Genomic DNA, 18,364 nt, shown 5'->3' with positions numbered 1-18,364 from the left:
CCTCCAGAGCTTATATTGTATGGTCCCAGCCTTGTAAACTGATGCAGGGAGAATCATTCTTGCACCCCTGTGGAGTCCCCCAGCCCTCCAAGGCAGTCAGAGCTTCCTGCATAACCTTTCTATATGGAACAGTGGCAGGCAAGCTTTGGGCGCAGGGAGCCTTTACCTTCTAATCTGTTCCACTCCCAGTTTAGCAGGTGAACTGTACCCAAGCTTTGGCAAGTCCAATATCTCATGGAACTTTGGGCCCTATTCACATATCTCCAACTCAAAAGATGTGCTCCTGCTAGGGAATCATCAAAGGAAGCTCAGTACCATGCCTTCCCGCTTCAACCCTGTGTTTTCTAAGGTCCCACAACTGCAGACGGGCTTATGGAGAGGTCTGCGGCATCTCTCAGGAAGGTCCCCAGAGTGTGACAGTTTCTAAGACAGGCTCTACCCTTAGAAAAGCAAAAGAACATAGACAAGCAGGCTAGAGACAGAGAATTCTTTGCCTAGAGGGAAAGCAGAAAGACCATTGAAGCTCTCTGATGAATAGAAGTAGCCCAGTGTAAGTAAACAATGAGGGCTGGGCCGGGATAGGGAACCACTAGCCAAGTGTGACAGCCAGGACATTCCTCACTAGCCAAGGCCCACCCACACTACCAGAATAAGAAGAATAGGGCTGGCACAAGGATAGCAGCCAGGCTCAGGCCAGAGCCAAAGTCATCAGGCGAGTCCACGGTAGCAAGGTAGGTCCAAGGTCAAGGTGGGAGTGCAGTCTGTGGGTCAGGGTTTAGAACAGCACAGTCCCTAGGGAGGTACAGGCATAGCTGGAGTGGCACTGGGCACAGGAATCCCTGTGGCCTGGCTCAGGCAAGCACTGAGGGTGGAGCAGGGAACTGCCAGGTGAGGCTGGTCAGGGCTATTAAGGTTCATTGGGGCACTCAGGGACCTGACACCCAGAGTCTTCTCCTCACTCTCCACTATGTCTGCTCTGGCAAGTGGTTGGGTTGTGCCATGCACCAGGAGCATTTTGTGCTGAAGCCAAAATTAAAACCTGACTCCAGTACATCCTAAGGCTTTGGCACATTTCAAAAATGTGTCATTAACATCACTAAGCTATTGCCAGACCAAAGAAATGCTAATTCCTTTTTCATCTACCAGCTAAGTCCTACAGTAATTACAGAGACAAAGCAAGCCCTGGAACTACCTCCAGACGCAAGTAGTGGACACTCCTCAGGAGTGGTGATGTGGGGAAACCACCCTTTTAATAGGCTCTAGCTTCAGCTGGATACATCCAGGCACCACACATAAATGAAGTCCCACTATCAGTGAATAATAGTCAGAAATTGGGATTTAGACAAAACATTTCAACAGTGAGGCAAAACTTAAATAAAAAAATACTAATCACGGGCATATGCAAGACTTGGGAAACATCCTTACACCTCAGCAACGAATTTAGCATAGTCTGAAACAGGTCAAAGCTGGACTCATGCTTACAAGTCTGGTGCTGTTTCCCTATGCCCCCACCCAATGTGAGCAGCTGATTCCACAGTGCTTTACTCAGAGACATCGTCTCCTCCACATTATTTCTGAAGGCATCTATTCACCACATGAGAATGCAGAAAAGACTAGTGACAGGTTTGCAGAGTGCCCAAATAATTCAGAAATACTCAGCGACGGAGAGGTTGTTCCCAGCTTAGTGTGCAATGCACATAAAAACAATTAAACTTCCAACCACAAATGAGTATGAGACTAAAACAAGAAAAGATCCTATTAAAACCCATGCAGGGAACACTCCCCACCTTGCTTTTCAATAAAGCTATAAGCTTCACAGTGATTAGGATACACACCAAGTGGAACGGGCACCAGCTCCAGAGCTGTCAGGCAGCCTCACACTCTACATCCTTCCTTTTTTGGTCTGATCAAGCCTATTCTTTGAGGCAATACGAGGCTGAAGACAAGAGTTTCAGAGCAACAGAGGGGGTGGTTCCTCTTGCTATTGATTTCATCTGAAACGGGCATGTGTTATTTCAAAGAGAAGTGTGTCCTCAAGGCGGGTTAAGCTGCTCTCCTCCACTGAAACAAAGCAGCGATACAAGTCTATTTGTGACCTGTTAATTATCAGGTTGATAGTAAGAACAGACTGTGGAACGGATCCCACTATTTTAAGCATTATTCTTTGGGGTGCTGAAATTTAAACAGGCTTCTGCTGACAGATTTCCCCCCGACTAATGAAATAACTTCTTTGCTAATCAAAGCCAGGCTTTGGGAAAGGAGGTTTCAGTGATAGCCAGGGTTTGGAGGAAGCCTGACACAGCTCCAGCTCCACCAGCATACACGAACAAGTGCAGGTCTCACACCGTACCAGAGACCTGGGGCAGCCCACCCTCCCGAGGAGGGTTCCCCCTGCCACGAGGCAGCTCCCCTGGCTTGCCCACAGTCGGCCTGTACCTGGGCAAAGTCCCCACAAGGACGCTCCCTTATTGGGACTGGGACAGTGAAATCCAACCTAGCACACCGAAACAGATAAAATAGCGTGAAAAGAACGCTTCTTCGCCATCGCCCCCTGCAAAGCCCGGACCCCCTCTCCTTTAGAGGTGAGGAGAGCAGATTCCACCCCAGGCAGGTGAAACCACAAACTTGAGGGAGAGGGGGCAAGCACCGGTGGTCGGCATCGTGCGGGCCCCTCTCTTTGCCTCGCCGGGCTCCCTCACCTGCGAGGGGACGCTGACTGGGGCGGCGGGACAGCGCAGAGGACAGGAAGAGCTGCGGGGAGCGCTGGCGCCACCGGCGCGCTCGTGCCGGGGATGGCGCGGCGCGTGGGGCGCTGCGGGTCCCGCGGCCGCGGGAGGGCAGGGGGAGGAGGACGGGAGGGGGGAGGAGAGGAGGGAGGGAAGGGGACCGAACCGCGGGGAGGCCGCTGCTGAGCTCCCACACAGCCCACAGCCGAACAAAGCCCTCAGCCGCCGGGAAGCCTCCCCCGAAATGCTGGAGGGGCTGGGCGGGGCGGGAGCGCACCGACATCCCGGCCCTGCCCCCCAGGAAGGAGGGCCGCGAGGGAGCGGCGGCGGACCCGGGGCGTCCGGCTGGCTCCGTCCCCAGCCGCTGCCGCCATCGGCCCTCGGGCCCCCGCCTCCGTCAGGAGGAGGGAGAGGAATAGCGCCGTGGCGACCTGAAGGGGAGAGGGATCTCACGGGGGGCGAGCCCTGCGTGGGGGTGGGCTCCAGGGGCCGCCGGGAGGGTGCGGCAGGCCCCGAGGGGCGCAGCGAGGGCGCCGGGTGAGGGTCTCGGCCCCGCCTCCGGCGGTGGGGCCGGGGGAGTCTGGAGCAGGTGAGGGGGGCCGGGAGCGCCCGGACCGCCGGTACCGTCCGGGAGCAGGAGGGAAACAACTCACACCGGTGCAGCAGAAAGGACTTTCAGAGCTAGGCAGGGTGTCTGTGAAGGCAGAGGGAAGGCAGGAAGCACTTTCCGAAGTTTGTGATTTCATCAAAGTTCCAGTCTCGAGTCGTTCCCGAACCTCTCATCACTGACAAGGGCATTTCAGCTCGGTTCGGGCGTTCAGTGTACCAGGCTGCTTTGGAAAGGCAGAAGATAAGCAAAGATGTCCCTTGGGATAACTGTTACTAGCCATGAAGTAGATTTTTTAGCGTTTCTTTATATTTAGTTTATGTTTTCATTCGCTGCTCCGCGTCACAGTAAGATAGCTTGACTTCCGATCATTAGCAAGAGTGTGTTCAATAAGATAAGGGCTAAAAGGTACTGACCTCTGCCTCCTCTGGAAAAATGAATATAAATAATCTCGTTACATTTATGCCAAAAACAATAAATTTGAGTGTGTAGTCAAGAGAAGTGTCTCTCCTCCCTGCAAAGTATCTCTTAACACGGATATATCGCCAAAAATTGTTTGAAGGAGTTGCCTAAAATAACTAACAATCATGCTAGTGGTCGCTTACTCAGATTTTGCAATGTTTCTGTAATTATGCTTAAGAAATGCATTCAGAAACGCTTATATCTGAAAACTGGTATCCAAGAGTCTGTTAACTATTTCCTGTGTTAGATAATCGGCTTTCTCCTTGTCCTGCTGCCCTGAACATTCTAATAACATTAGCAAAAGAGCAGGAATAAAGTACCTAGAGCATGGCTTGAATCTTGAAGGTTAAGATCTAGATCAGTTAAAACATATTAATTACTTCTGAATGGTCTCAAAGAGCATTTGCCGTGTATATTTATGTCAATAAAGCCTTGATGAAGGCATGGATGAAAATTCACATCACACTCCAATTCACCAGGGTACCCAAATGCGTGTGTCTGAAGTTACTGGGTTCTTAAAAAACAGCCTCGGTCTCCAAGCGCCCGCACTCCCTCAGGCACCCCCGGGGCTGGGCGAGTGACCCGCATCTCGGGGACAGGAGATGCATCGGTGGCGGAGCGCTCCCTTCGGCCGTAAGGGTCCGTGCGAGGTCGGATCCCGCCTCCCGCCGGTCCAAAGATGGGGGAGGCTCGGCGTGTGGAAATCTGCCCGTAACTAATACCAGGCCGCTTTTGTTTGGTTTTTTTTTAAGAAACCGGGAGAGCGACCCTCATCCTTAACTCACTAACGAAAGCGGTGTGTAAGTGATGGCTTACGTTCGAAGACATTTTTCTGTCTGAATAAGAAATGGCCACCTTATTGTTTAGGAAGGATTAATAAACCCATCCAAATTCATAAACTAATAAATACATCAGAGTATGTCTGAATGTGCTGGAGAAGAAACTGGATCTGATCCGTCCTATAGGGATATGGTCCAGTAGGGCTTTTCTTTTTTTTTTTTCCTGCTTTGATTTGCACAGTTTTTTCCCCTCCCCCTCTGCGCACACATACACACGCTCACCCACACATGCTGCAATACACGCTCCATATTGTGGCTGCCTACACAAGTTTTCTACTATAGTTGGAAACCTGTCTGTGAAACGCTTTGTTTTCACTCAGCCTTTCTTCAGACACGCCATTTTATTATACGCCTTTTAAAATCAAATTTCACTGTAGTACCTGTCCATTCAATTTTCCAGTATTATCTGTTTTCCAGGAGATTCTCGCTCGAGAATAACTGCGTCTGAACTGAGCACAGCTATCCATCTGCTTCAGGCGGCCGAAGTGCCTCTCTCCCTCCTGGAGAGGCCGTAGCCGCCGTGCGCCCCCGGGGTCCGGCCCCTCGGCCCGCAGGTGTCCGCGCCGCGCCGCCGGTGCGCTCGCTGCCCTCAGCTCCGCTCCCACGGCTTGTACGCCGGGGAGCAGCAGCGGTGCGGGCATCCCGCAGGGGTGCCTTTGCTTCATTTGTTCAGCAGGATCATGCACTCTTCTTTCAGGACAGACGGGCTTCACCGGGGCCGGTGACAGCGGGCTCTCGGCTGATATGAAAACCACGAATTTAGCTACTGCGGACTGCCTTTGCCTGTGCACCTGGAACGCGGCAGTGCCAAGTGTGATCTCCGCTCGCAGAAGTCACTTGTTTTTGACTAAGGAAAACAAGGTTAATGTCTCTGAAGCGGCTAAATTCTCCCATCATTCGGGAACTGCCTCTTGAAATCTGCTGGTAAATGTCCCCAGCGTACTGACCCCGCGCTGGTGGTTCTGTGGAGAGGTGACTTTGTCCACGTTTGCTGTAACTAGCAGAGGTGAATAGTTGCCCTTCGGCCGCTGGTCCTTTCGCATCTTGTACTTTATCTGCCGTAGCATTTATACATTCAAAATCTACACGAGGTTCGTCGAGCCCGAGCCCTCGGGCCCCGGCCACGGGGGGAACCGGTGCAGACGCTGACAACCACCCGAGCTGCGGGGAAGAAACTGAGTCCCGGTACACCGGGAAAGAGGATCCTCGGTGAGCTACGGGCTTCACTGGGGCTCTGTGGGGTTGGTAAGGTGGATGCTCATGTTCCCTGGTATAAATTAGCAGAAGTGTATCCTACTCATTTATTTATTTTTCCCAAACCAAGGGCGTTGTAGAAGACATTCTCTCTGGCTCTTGTTGACAAATAAGTCGTGAGCTACCTGACAGTGTTAGTCCAGTTGTTGCCCATATGTCTAAATACCCTCCTAGAGACGCCAGTGACGTTTAGGAAGAGAATTACCTCAAATGAAAACCAGAAGGAAGATTTTTTTTTTTTCCTTTTCTTCTCCCCTAAACCGACTTTACACCTGAGGGCAGGAACACAGAGGGAAGATTTTTGTAAATTCAGTATGACTTTCCCACAGCAGTGATCGCTTTACAGCATGACGGGGTGAGGAGGGGTGCTTTCTTTTCTCTCTCTCTCTCTTTTTTTTTTTTTTTTTTTTTATCCATACCTTCACTAAATGCCTTGCGTTCGTGTTTGTTTAACGAGTCGCTTTGGTAAATAAGACAATCAAAAGAACATTTGAGAGTACGTGGATACATTTCTCTGATGCTTGTAGACGCCTGGACACCCAGAGGAGTTGTTGAATGCCTCTCTTTCCGTCTTTCCTTTATTTACCCAAATGAACTCAGGGAAAGCTTTTAACCGAGGAGAGCTTTAAGGTGATAAGCAGCGAACAGACGGTCTGCACTGCAAGCCTGCGTTTCGAGCTGCAGCCGCCCGCGGAGCAAAAGGGATGAGGTGCTTCAAAGGCTAATATTTTTTTTTTTGGTTGACGTTTTCTTCTTCAGAAAACTGAGACCGTTTCTTCTTCCTCGAAATACTCCGACTGTTGCCTGCCAGTGGAATCTCATTTTAAACAGTTATTTTAGCCGAAGTCTCGCACCGATTGGTTTGGCAATTATGTCAGTCTTTTGAGAGTCCGCTATGGTTTTAGGAATGACTCTACAACCCTTCTCCCACCACTCCAGGCTCTCTCTCTCTGCTCTATCTACTCTTTTCAGGAGCCAGCAGTTTTAGGAGCAGCGTCATTTTTTTCGGGTTATTTTCCCCAGGGGACACGCGAGATTAGGAATAGTCCCGCTCCCCGGGAAAAAAAAAAAGAGAAACCCCACATCCACTTTGAGGGCACTTTTAAAGCGGCTCTATCTCCTAATGTAGGAGGACTTGGGTTTGGGTTTTTCCCCTCTCTTTTTTTTTTTTTTTTTTTTTTTTTTAACCTGTTCGTGAGATTGTTTGAGGGTTTGGGGTTTTTTTCCAGCGTTTTTTAAAACTTTTAAAAAGAAAGATTTTTGAAATCTTTCTCCATCCTTCTCCCCTTCCGCCACGGGACCCGATTCACGCTGTCCCGCATGAGCCCCGGGGAAAACCGTACACGGCGAAAGTTAGGGGTGTCACGGAGGGGGGCAGCAGGGGACGTGACCGCAGCTCATTTCTCCCAAGCGCGACCACTTGCTCGTTTGGGTTTGGGGTGGAGAAATGTGCACGAGTGTGTAAAACTGCGGCGATCCTCACCACCCACAGTCCCGCGGGACCTCGGCCGCCCACCCCTGGTGCCCAGCGGAGAGGCGATGGCCAAAATGTACCCACCTCAACACGCATAAGCCCCCAGCGGGTAGGCGCGGAGGAAGGTGTGTGTGTGTCTGTGTATGCCTGTGGGTGTCTGTGCGTCCCCACTCCTCCCGGCCGCGCCGCCAGGTCAGAGGGCGGACACAGTGGAAAGAGGGGAGACGGGAGAGGGGTGGGAATGTGTCCGCGTGACGCAACCGCCCCCTCCGCCAGTGGGAGGCCGGGCGCGGGTGGCGGCGGCCAACGGGAAGCGAGGCGGCTCCGTGAGTGGCATTAAGGGAGGGCTCGGCCGGGGGCCGGGAGGTGGGGGTGCAAGGGGGGAGTTGGAGAGAAATGAAGTTGTGCTAAAAGGCTTTTAGCCATCAAGAAGTTATTAGGCATTTCTCAGCCGCAAATTAGGGATTCTTCATTAATACCAACCTCGCCCCCCACCCCACCCTACCCCACCCCACCCCTCGTTATGTGAGACGGAGAGCCTGGGAGCCGATAAAGGGGATGGGGAGGCGGCAATGTCTGTCTGCCCATCGGTGCGAGGAGCAGTGACAGGCGCAAACTTTTCCCCGTGCCATTAATGAGCCAATTAAAGAGTTGGGCTCCTCACCCCGGGAGAGCTCTCTGCAGGCTGCCGGGCTCAGGGATTCAAGGTAGGTAAAAAGAAGATCACAAGCCACCACAAGCTTCCAGCCCCAGCGAAGAACCGCAGTGATGTGCGGGGCTAGCCTGTGGGTCGCTTCCCCACAGTGGAAAACGGGGGGGGGAGATAATTTGGTTGGAAAAATGTGATGTTTGGGTGGATTCCGGCTCGGGGCAGGGCTGGGCAGAGGATGCCTCCCCTGGCTGGGGTGCAGCTGAGGTAGACACCCCCGACCCCAGCTGAGGAATGAGGACACTAGCCGAGAAGAGGGGAAAATCAAAGGGGAAAAATAAAAAAAGAGAAAAAGGAAAACAAGCAGAAATACTCCGTGATTGGGAATGTATCCCTCACTGCGGGTCTGGCAGCGCGGAGCGTGGGGAGGTCTGGCCGCCGCCGCGGTGCCGGCCCGAGGGAGCGCGAAGGGGACGGCGCAGCCCCGGCAGCACCAAACCCGGTAACGCCGGGAGCCGGGGACTGCTTTCTGCTGCGCTTTCGTTCTGGTCATGCAGTGCACACCTGGGCTGGGAAGTGAGAGGGCTGTGGGAGGAGAGTGCGAGGCAGGCTTCTCCACGGGCGAGCTAGATGCGAAAATACACTTTTTCTTTTTTTTTTCTTTCCCCTCTGGTAGGAGAAAATACTACACCCGCCGGAGGCTGGCTGTTGATTATTATTTCTCGCGGCTCCGCTGCGGCGGCGTGTACCGGCTCTCTCACCCCAGGACTGCTGTTGTCTTCACAGAGAGAGGCTCCCGGGAAGTCACCCAGCGCCCTGGAAGGCAGCCCGCGGCCGTGCGTTTCGGCCCTCGGATTAACAACGGATCACGGGAAAAAACGGGATTACTATGACCCTCTTCCGAGGAGTTATGCTGCCCGCCATGAGTAGGAAAAAAGGCCAGAAATACATCGTTTGGTTGCTGTCTGGTGCCTCAATCTTCTAGCTTTTATTTTGTTTTGTTTTTTTAAATGCAGTTGCTTGGAGTGCTGAGCTGCATTGGATAAATGCCTTTCCCACCCAATTGACTCTGCTTTTCAGAGTATATATACTTTTCTTTTTCTTTTTAAAGAACACCTCTACTCTTCGATACTTGTTTGCATTTTACACAACAGAACGGTTTCTCTGAGTAATGGCCGCGCTCAGAATCACCGCCTGATGCTCCGGAGAGACGAATTGCAGATGAGTTTCCCTTCCACCTTTGGATGAATCTCTGGAGTTTAAATTGTAGCAAGGAAGCGGGAAAAAAACACGATGAAAGAGAAGTCCAAAAATGCTGCCCGGACTAGACGGGAGAAAGAAAACAGTGAATTTTATGAACTGGCTAAATTACTACCCCTGCCCTCCGCTATCACCTCTCAGCTGGACAAAGCATCCATAATCAGACTCACCACCAGCTATTTAAAAATGAGAGTGGTTTTTCCAGAAGGTAGGTGGGATGCCTATTTACCTCTATTTCCATTCTTATGCAGGTGTCATTTATCACTTTTACGTTAAAAAAAAAAAAAAAAAAAGGTCAATCCTATGGGGTGGTGCGCTCGGAGACAGGGTGCCCTCCGCTGTCACTTTTCTCTGTTGTAAATACTTTCTCTTTCACTCCTATGACAGGTTTGGTTGGAGACTTACGGTGCTTTTGCCAATACTTGAAGGCACTGAGCTCTGCTATGTGTTCTGCTAAAGCAAACCCGGGGCTCCTTTCCCCCCAGTCTCCCAGTCAAATGTGCATCCCCCACCAAGCACACCCGTGGCCTAAGAGGGCACGATTCACCCCTATTTATAGTCATTCTGTGAGGGCGAGTTAGTATACGGGTAAATATTTACATAAGTCTATGCAAAGTCCTAAAGCCTTAGTTCAGCTCTCGAGGAAAGGTGCGGTGTACAGGTACAGGGCACGCATGCAGGCGTGCTCACTCACACCCAGCCTAAATAAATAAGTCGAGCACACTGAACCACATCACCAGTGTGCTGTGTTTCGTTCTGAGGATCACAAGGGCGATTTGAGGGCGTTAATCGCCCTCGGAAAATTTTAGCAGGAGTTTTGCACCCAGACATATTCAAGCCCCCTGCCCACCCAGTGCTGCAAAACCAGTGTCCCAGCCTAGACATGATTCTCCTCGACAGGCAACAGTAGACTTCATGTTGACTTCCACGGCAGCAACAACGGGCCTGTCCAGTAAAAGAAAACTTAAGCGTTCTGAAGTGTCTTTTGCTTTTAAATAGAATCAGGATTTAAAGGGACTGTCTTTGGGCTTCTAGATCGGCTGCCAAGAAAAACAAACAACACAAAGCTAAGAGAGTCAGAATAAAGTTCTTTCGTGTTCTCACTCTATTGATTTTGTAAGACTTTCAGGAAAAATTTTTGAAAAAATTCACTAACCTTTTATTTAGATCAACTCGATGGAGTTGCAGTCTGTATGAAAGGAAAAGTAGCAAGAGCTTTTTTTTTTCCCCCCTGACCTAATACGAAATTCGCTGCATCTTTTGTTGAAAAGTGAGTGTACACAAGAAACAACGTAATATAGCTATGTCCCCATGTGCTTTCTGTAGCTGTATCTCGACTCGGTTGGCCTGTGTTTTTTACAAATCAAGAGTGTGTATATGGCCTGGTTTTGTTTTGCTTTAGTTTTGGTGGTTTGAATAGTTCTTTTTTGTTGTTGTTGTTTTGTTTTGTTTTCCCGGTTCAATTTGTGGATTATTGGTACTAGTTCTACTTTTAAAAATAAATATGCAATGTGGCAGTCATTTGGACTGGGGGAGGTAATACCCCCCCGCCGCAGGTTACGGATGAATGTTTATACCTAAAGTCCACGGCAATAATTTCCAATCCAGTGCATTTTACAATCATTTCTTTAAACAACTTGCCATATCATTGAGTCGCTTGTAACCAAAGAAGGGGTTAAATGAAACCTTTAAAAATAATAATTAAAGTCTTCATCAAGCTACTTTCCTCTTCTACTTGCTTTGCCACCTTGAAGATCATTATGCGGGACAGTCCTCTGTTTCAAAGGAGACGGAGTTATCCTTTATACTGTCAGAGCATACTTTACAAAAATAAAGCTATTGCAAACCCTGATGCCCATGATGTTCCTAAAAGGATTATTAGCAATGATTTGTCAACTCCTGCGGTCTCAGTAGGCTACCTTTCTGCGTGATTCCGAGCAGGTCTCGTCAATTACTGGTGCCTATGTAGCGGGTTGTTTGATCAGAAGAAGCATATGGTGCTGCTTGTAGGCTGTGAGTAATCATGGGAAGAGAAGAATAGCTGAGCCCCGTCCCTCGGTGGCAGCGCAGGATGCCTGAATGCCCTGGGGAACCGTGTGGCGAAGCGCGCCGGGGCCGGGGCCGCTGCCGGCCGCAGCAGATGCTAATTTGAGTGCGGAGGCAGAGGGGGCGGCTGAGCGGGGCTCGGGGGCAGCGGAGCCTTCGTAGCCTCATTAAAGGCAAACTGCGCATTAGAAAGAAAGGCGGGGAGCAGGCTCGGGAGGGCTCACCCCTCCGAGGCGCTGCCGCGGGAGGCCCGGCGCCGAGCAGGCTGCGGACCCACGCGGGACCGCCGCCCCCACATCCCCGGGGCCGCGCAGGGCCGCGGCCGGGGGCGCGCTGCGAGCGGGGTACGAAGGCCCGGGAGCGTGGGTCTCAACGTGGCGTGGGGCCGGGCGGCTTCCCCTCGGACCCACGCGGGCTCCCTCTGTCTCCCATGTACTTGGGAGAGCGGGGAGAGCGGCTCGGCTTGGCCCCGGCCCTGGAGGTTTCCCTGCGCTCGCCCGTGCCGCGATTAAACACGAGCGAGGCGCCCACGAGCGGCCTCCCGGCACTGCGCCTGTGCCTGGCCCTGCGGGAGCCAAGCCCGGGTGATTTTCCCCGGGACCCTGGGGGACGCAGTGGGCTCCGGGAACGCGGCGGAGCAGCTTGGGCTCCCGTTGCGGTTGCGCTTGTCCTTGTCTGGCTGTGGCGGAGAGGAGGAAGGCAAGGAAGAGGGGTGCTATTCTGGTTTTCCAGTGCCCCCACCCAGGGAAAAAAAAAAAAAAAAAGTCATCGGTTCTCTGGGAAGGAAGAACAGGTAGTGGCAGCCGGGCAAATGACGCACGGAAAGGACAAGTCTTTCTGAACGGAGGAGGCAGGGTAGGGATGTTGGATGGATCCAATGGAGGTCGGTTTGCTTGTATTTCCCTGGGGAGAAAAGCGATACAAGCATCGGGACAGACCCGATGAGTTGGCCAAAACACTGGAGATGGGTAGCAGGAGGCTCGGGAGCACGCCAGAGTGTCATGTCGTACTTTTGAAGAGATCTTGGACGAGTCAGGATAGAGAAACGTTGTCTCCGTAAGAGCGAGCTCCACTTCCAGGGTAACTCTCACACCCTCTCCCCCGTACAAGAGTGAATTTCCATCTGCCCAGAGAGTGCTTGCATAGAGCTGGTTGTAAATAATCACGTACAGAAAGATATACACTCCTCATCACCGCGCACACGCGGGGCTGGGGACAGGGCGGACAGAATCGGTGTGCGCTTGTCTGCATATTTTTCTGTCTGAAATATCGCTATAGAGAAAGAAGGTGGGTAGATTTCGGGTTCATTTTGGGAACAAGAGTTTTTTGGAAGTGAAATACCAGGAGAATCACACCCAAAATAAACACGTGGGGTTTCCTTCTCACCACAGACATCTAAACACAAGGCAGTGGCACTGGACAAACTCGACAAACTGGACAGAGATTTTTCTACGAACTCTCTCTCGTAATGGTTGTGCAATTCTCACAAATTATTGAAACGCCTGGGTTGTTCCTTCTACCCCCAATTTCACTTTATTAGGTCCTCAGCAGATTAAAAACTGTCAAGGACGAAAAGTGCAAGACGTAGGTTTCTTGTATCTTTTCAGTACTAAAACACTTCTATCCAGGAGGAGAAAGAGTATAAGACCTATACTGCTTTTCGGTGATCAGACAGCTTTGGAAAGAGTGAATATCTGGTAAATTTCTAAGGACGTTAAGGAAGAGTTTTAAGGATTGTTTGTTTGTTTGTATGTTTCAAGCAGGATTTCTTAATAAATCGATTCCCGATTTAACGTTCATTATTAATAAAGACTAATATTTCAATTTAATATTAAATCATTAATGTTAAGTAACCTAGACGCAAAAAAATAGGTAGAAAAATCTCCAGGATGTCGAAGGACTAAAAGAATTTTCCGCCAAAAAACGATGCGATCACTATTACTATTGCAGGGTAATTCTTCACTAACCTTCGGCAGTATCGAGAAGGGAAGGGAGGAAAAAATTAATAAAACCCGAACAAAAAACCCAGGTGTCACAATAAATCACTTTTGTTTGGGTTGTGTTTTTCTTTTCTAGTTAGGAATATTTTAAGGGTCCTATTCTACATATGCCACCAGAGAGGCAAAAAGAGAGTTTGCAGTCTGTCCTAGTGAGAAGGGATCGTTTTGGTGTGGAGAGGCGTTTGCTTTTCGAGACAAAAGCAGAGGCTCCGTTTACATAAACTTTCGGCGAATGAGGATGGTTAACATTTCAATATTGAAACCCTTAACCTTGTTTTATTTTAAAGGGGGAAGAGATCAACAGGAAAAAAAAAAATCCGTTTCCCACGTGGATAGGTGATTTAATGCTGTTTTTCTTGCTGCAAAGGGAAATGATTGAGCATTAGGTTTCAATGTTTATTTTCTTACAGAAGTTTTTCTCATTTAAGCAGCAGTTTACTCTCCACGCTGAATCTCTGTTTAATTCCAGTTTTGATGTGAACTTAAAATGCGAAGAGCAGAACTGAACTACCAGGATCGTTGGAAAAAACAAAAAAAACAGATGTATGTTTTAGAAAGACTACTTAATAAGAAGAGCGGGAAAAGTCATATTTCCTGTCTAAACATACGACAGTTTTCATGTTGGAGGATATTTTTCAACTTGCATATAAACAGCGTGTGCGTTGGTGGAAATCCTTCCTTCCCCTATTTCTTCGAAATAAGGGCTATTTGAATTTGAGTCTTCTGGAGAAACGAAAAAGTAGTTGGTGCTCGAAAATGTCTCTGATTTTTTTCTCCTTTCTCTAATCTGGACACGGTTCCGTTTGTTTGCATTTCAAAGCGCAATTCCGCTACCCCGTGTATGCCAAAATCCTGGTATTTCTTTTTATAGTGAAACAGCCTCAGCATTATTTCCACTACCATTTTCTTAAAAGGGATGTTTGTTTAGTCAACAGGGCTTTTCCTCCCTATTATTATTATTTTTATAAAGAAAGAGGAATGCCAACTTATCTCTGCTTCAAATGAATACGTGTGATTTACTGAGATAATAAATCTTTACAAAACCTTGGTAATGGCATCCGCAGGCAGTGGAAATGAGCAGATTTTGTGGTTTTTTTTTTTTTTTAAGCATAACTTATTTTATTCCATCTGAGCGCTCGGCGACCCAGTCCTTCACAGAAGCCTCATTTGGCCCAGATTTTGAGTTATCATTAACCACTGCCTGTTAAATTAACTGGGAAATCAGCTCTGTCGGGCGTTAGGCGATAGCAGAACAGAGCGCTGGCTGCAGACGATTTAATTAAATGGTTAATCGAATCAAGCTAATTCCTCGATACAACATCCAGTTGCCTTTTGGCTTGCCGGTGACTAGGACGTGCTTCTGTTCCCGAGGCTCCCGAAGCTGTTATTTGTCATTTTCCCTGGACAGCGAGGAAGAATGACCGCGTGGGAGATAGTGACTGAGCTGTCCTGCCTCCCTCTTCCCAAACAACTCCCGTGCCCCTCTTGTCCCTTGGTATTAAGGCGGCAGCAGTGCCGGCGAGGGGCAGTGGGAGGCAGGGAAGGTGCTACTTGAGGAGCCGCTCACGAAGGTGGCATTCTCGTCCTCCCGGTAGAGAGGCTTTGCTGGGCAGGTTGAACGAAGTCGGTGCCCGTGCCCGGGCCGCCCCTCCCCGGCCTGCCCAGCGCGGCGAGGGCGGCTTGCGAGGCCCGGCCCGCCTCGGCGCCGCAGGGAAGGGGTGAGCCCGCGGCGGAGGTGACCGGGGGCCCGCATCCCGCGCCCTCCGTGGGGTCAGCATCCCCCTCGGCGCCGGCGGGCGAGGAGCGAGCCGCTGCTCCTCCTTCTTTAATAACCATAGAGCGGCTCTTAAAAGGGCTAGGAAAACGCAGGGAAACCAAAGCATACGGAGACGTTCCCGGACCGCGGCCCCCGGGAGGCGGCGGGGAGATCTGGGAGAGCAGCGGCGGCCGCTGCCCGGGGAGACTGTTTTGAGGAACTCCTGGAAGAGAAACGCGCAATGGACCTGCTGGGACCCGACTTAGGGAAGAGTCCCTGCGGTTGCCTGGTCGGGCAGGCTCCCCGCGTTGCCCCACAGCAGCGGGCTGCCTCCGGGAGAGCCCTTCCAGCCTCTCCCTCTGCCCATCCACAGCAACAGGAAAGAACTCCCTACATACGTGGCTTCGTCTCCAAGCCAGCTTCCCTGGGCCTGGCCGGGTCGTGCGGGGCGGTGCGGCCAGACAGGGGCAAAGCCCCTGGATGGGTGCCCAAGGGTTCCCCGGCCCCGGAGGGAGCTGTCTTCAAGGATCTGGCCCCCAAAGAAGCGGGTCTGGAGTTCAGGATGGGCTCTCCACTAAGTGTTTTTAAACAGGGGCGTCAAGTGGCCGCTACCGTGAATCCGGATTGCGCTGAGGTTTCATGACGGAGAGTCCGCTGGGGAAATCGCCGTAACTGCTTTTAAAAGCCGGCAAATCAGCGCAAAGTAGATAAGGGCTTGCATCTTCTGGCCACCCCACCCCCACCGGCCACCCCCTCCCCCCTTTGCTATTGCCAGACAAAGGACGGGGTCGAGGTGGGCTCTGCGCTGCAGATGCTCACGGAGGGACAAGTAACCCGGAGATCAACCAGGGCCAAGGAGCTGCCCTGGCTTCTCGGAGTCTCATTTCCTTGCGCCTGCCTTCCTCCGTCTTTGACTAGATCAAATTAGAAACGATTGAGGAATCTCTTCTCCCTTCCGTGGGACAGAGGAGCTTCTTGAAACAGCATCGCCACTGGATAGGGACGGTGCCCACCCAGCCCCTGGTTCCATTGGCTGCCGACATCAAGGCTTGCATCAATCAAAAGATGGTGGGAAGGAAGGACAGAGCCAAGGCAGCGGAGCGCGGCGGGTCTGGCCGTGCGCCCGGCCTGGGGGACAGGCTGGCGATGCGGAGGGGCTTTCTGAGTGCCGGGGGTGGGCACGGCTGGGTGGGAGAAGGCATTTCACAGGGACCCGCCGGTGTAGCGAGCCCATGAAACCGATGGACATGCTTTTTGATGTGGAAAGCACGGTGGCTTTCTGCCGGAAAATGCTGAGAGAAGCGATGAGTCAGAACGCTCGCTCCGCGCAGGTTCCGCGCAATATGGGTGCAGACTGCTGGGTAGCGTTGAGCGATAGGCTGAATTAAATGCTCTTCTTCTCTTTTTAATTTTTTTTAATTTCTTTTTTACTTATTTCCCTTTTCTTTTTTTCCCCCTTCCCCCCTCACGACAGTAGACAGTTTCTCGTGGCACAAATAGTTCATCTTCTTAGGAAAAAAAGTTCCTCGAGTGAAAAACATTGATAGACAGAAGAAAGAGTTTGTTAGGCAGGAGCATATAATCTATATTTTGGCAAGAGTATCAAATTCATTCTGAAATAAAAGCTTGATCCATTTTTAAAAAAATTTTTCTTCTTGAATAACACAGCTGGGTGGTGCCTTGAGTTTATGTTAGACAGTTGCTCATCATTCATTCTCCAAGAACTGACCTAAATGGTGCCTGTGGGATTAGGTCAACTTTAGTGGATCTACTTCGCCTCATTTGGTTACTAATCGGTTTCTTGTTTTATAAATCGAAATCTCATTTTCAGGAAATTACAAAACCCATGCAGCCAGTCCATGGAGGTAATCCGTGGGTCCGGGGTATTTAAATGGAAATGGTTCTACAATGCATGAAGTATTAAGCAACAGTAAAACTTCCCCTCTATTTCCAAATGAAATCTGAGCTCTCTAGCTCCTTAGATCCATAATAGATACATCCCTTCTAAGGCTACTTATGTAAATATGATAAACCAGACCGCGGTGGGGGAGGGGCCGCAGGGAAGAAAGCAAATTTTATGTGCTAAGGTTAATGTGGCATAACTTGGAAATCTTCCAAAATAGATTATGTTTTGCTTTGTCTTCGGCCACTTTAGCTGGGAAAATCCTTTGCCTAAAAACGACTTAGTTATCCTTCCCCTCACAAAGCTGCTTGTTTCTATTCCAAAGCTATTATGCTGTTGGCTCTCCAAATTACAAGAGAATCTTTAGATCTTGTTTCCAAGCGTAATCCTGAAGCAAAAGGGAGAGCTGATTTCCTTGTTTTGTTTTAAATAGGCAATCAAAGGATTTGCAGAATTTTCTGCGGTAGGTCAAGTGCAAGAAATCACAGTTTGCCCCCTCGATAAAAGGAAATTGGATGTTAAAGGAATAGACGGGGGGAGGGAAAATTAAGGGAGGGGGGCTTTCTCTTATGATCTTTAAAAACAGTATTTAAGGGGCATCAGGAGACGCCGTCGATTCGGGAGAGGCTAGGATTGACAACGAATAGAAATAGTCTCCGACTTGAAAGTGCTGAAAACATCTGGGCAGCACAAAGGATAGCCTCATGTGACAGGATTTCAATAAGCCGGTTCAGATAGACAAGTGAAAACGTTTAATTATAAACCACGAACAGACACAGCCCAGCAGCGCGGGGTTTCCACCTGAAACATAGCGAGGAGCTCAGCGTCCCGTGAAGAACCGCCTTCCCGGGGGAGGTTAACCTGCAATACCCGTGAGCTGTTCATTAACCCGCTGGGGTCGGGTTATTTTCCCTTTTAGGAGAAGAATAATTAGAGCCGTAAACTTCGATTAATAAGCAACTTCAATCATAGGCGGGCAGTGCAGATTTAGTCTTGAATAAAGAAATCTATCATTCAGATTTCCCTCCGGGTGGGGGGACGTGGCAAGGAGCCGCCTCAGTGCTAGCAGGCCGTCCTGGCTCCCCAGTAGAGAAACCTCCGAGGATCTCGGGAAAAACAAATATACCGTGGGCTTTTCTCTCTTTCCCTGGAAGCTGTGTAAGATTTATCAGCTCCTTCCTGAATACAGGGGGCGGAGGTGATCCTCCATCCTGGCGGCTGGCTCCCCGTTAATTGGCGTGGAAGAATTAATGGGTAGGAGCCTGTTTCTGACTGGCGACCTGGTACTTGCTGAGGCTGCAGGATGAGGAACGGGCCAGAGAAATTCTCCTGCCTCTGTAGGGCTATGAAAAGGAGGAAGGAGAAAAGTGTAGGAGTGGTGAAGAGAC

The 18,364-nt window shown here is 50.4% G+C and overlaps 1 protein-coding gene across 2 annotated transcripts in view; it reads left to right on the top strand.

Moving 5' to 3' along the window:
* The first annotated feature begins 7,794 nt into the window (after positions 1–7,794).
* Positions 7,795–18,364, top strand: part of SIM1 (SIM bHLH transcription factor 1) — a 51,069-nt gene continuing 40,499 nt past the window's right edge. Inside the window, exons 1-2 of one of the 2 annotated variants that reach the window (XM_032105139.1) lie at positions 7,795–8,069; positions 8,798–9,479. In XM_032105139.1, the coding sequence (XP_031961030.1) occupies positions 9,305–9,479 (175 nt within the window). In that variant the 5' untranslated portion in view covers positions 7,795–8,069; positions 8,798–9,304. Of the gene's footprint in view, positions 8,070–8,648; positions 9,480–18,364 lie in introns of those variants that run through there. The other variant, XM_032105140.1, reaches the window with a different exon arrangement.

This window comes from Corvus moneduloides, chromosome 3 (assembly GCF_009650955.1).
Source record: "Corvus moneduloides isolate bCorMon1 chromosome 3, bCorMon1.pri, whole genome shotgun sequence".
Taxonomy (NCBI): domain Eukaryota; kingdom Metazoa; phylum Chordata; class Aves; order Passeriformes; family Corvidae; genus Corvus; species Corvus moneduloides.
Note: the sequence above shows the minus strand (reverse complement) of the source record. Positions and strands in the feature narration are given on the sequence as shown.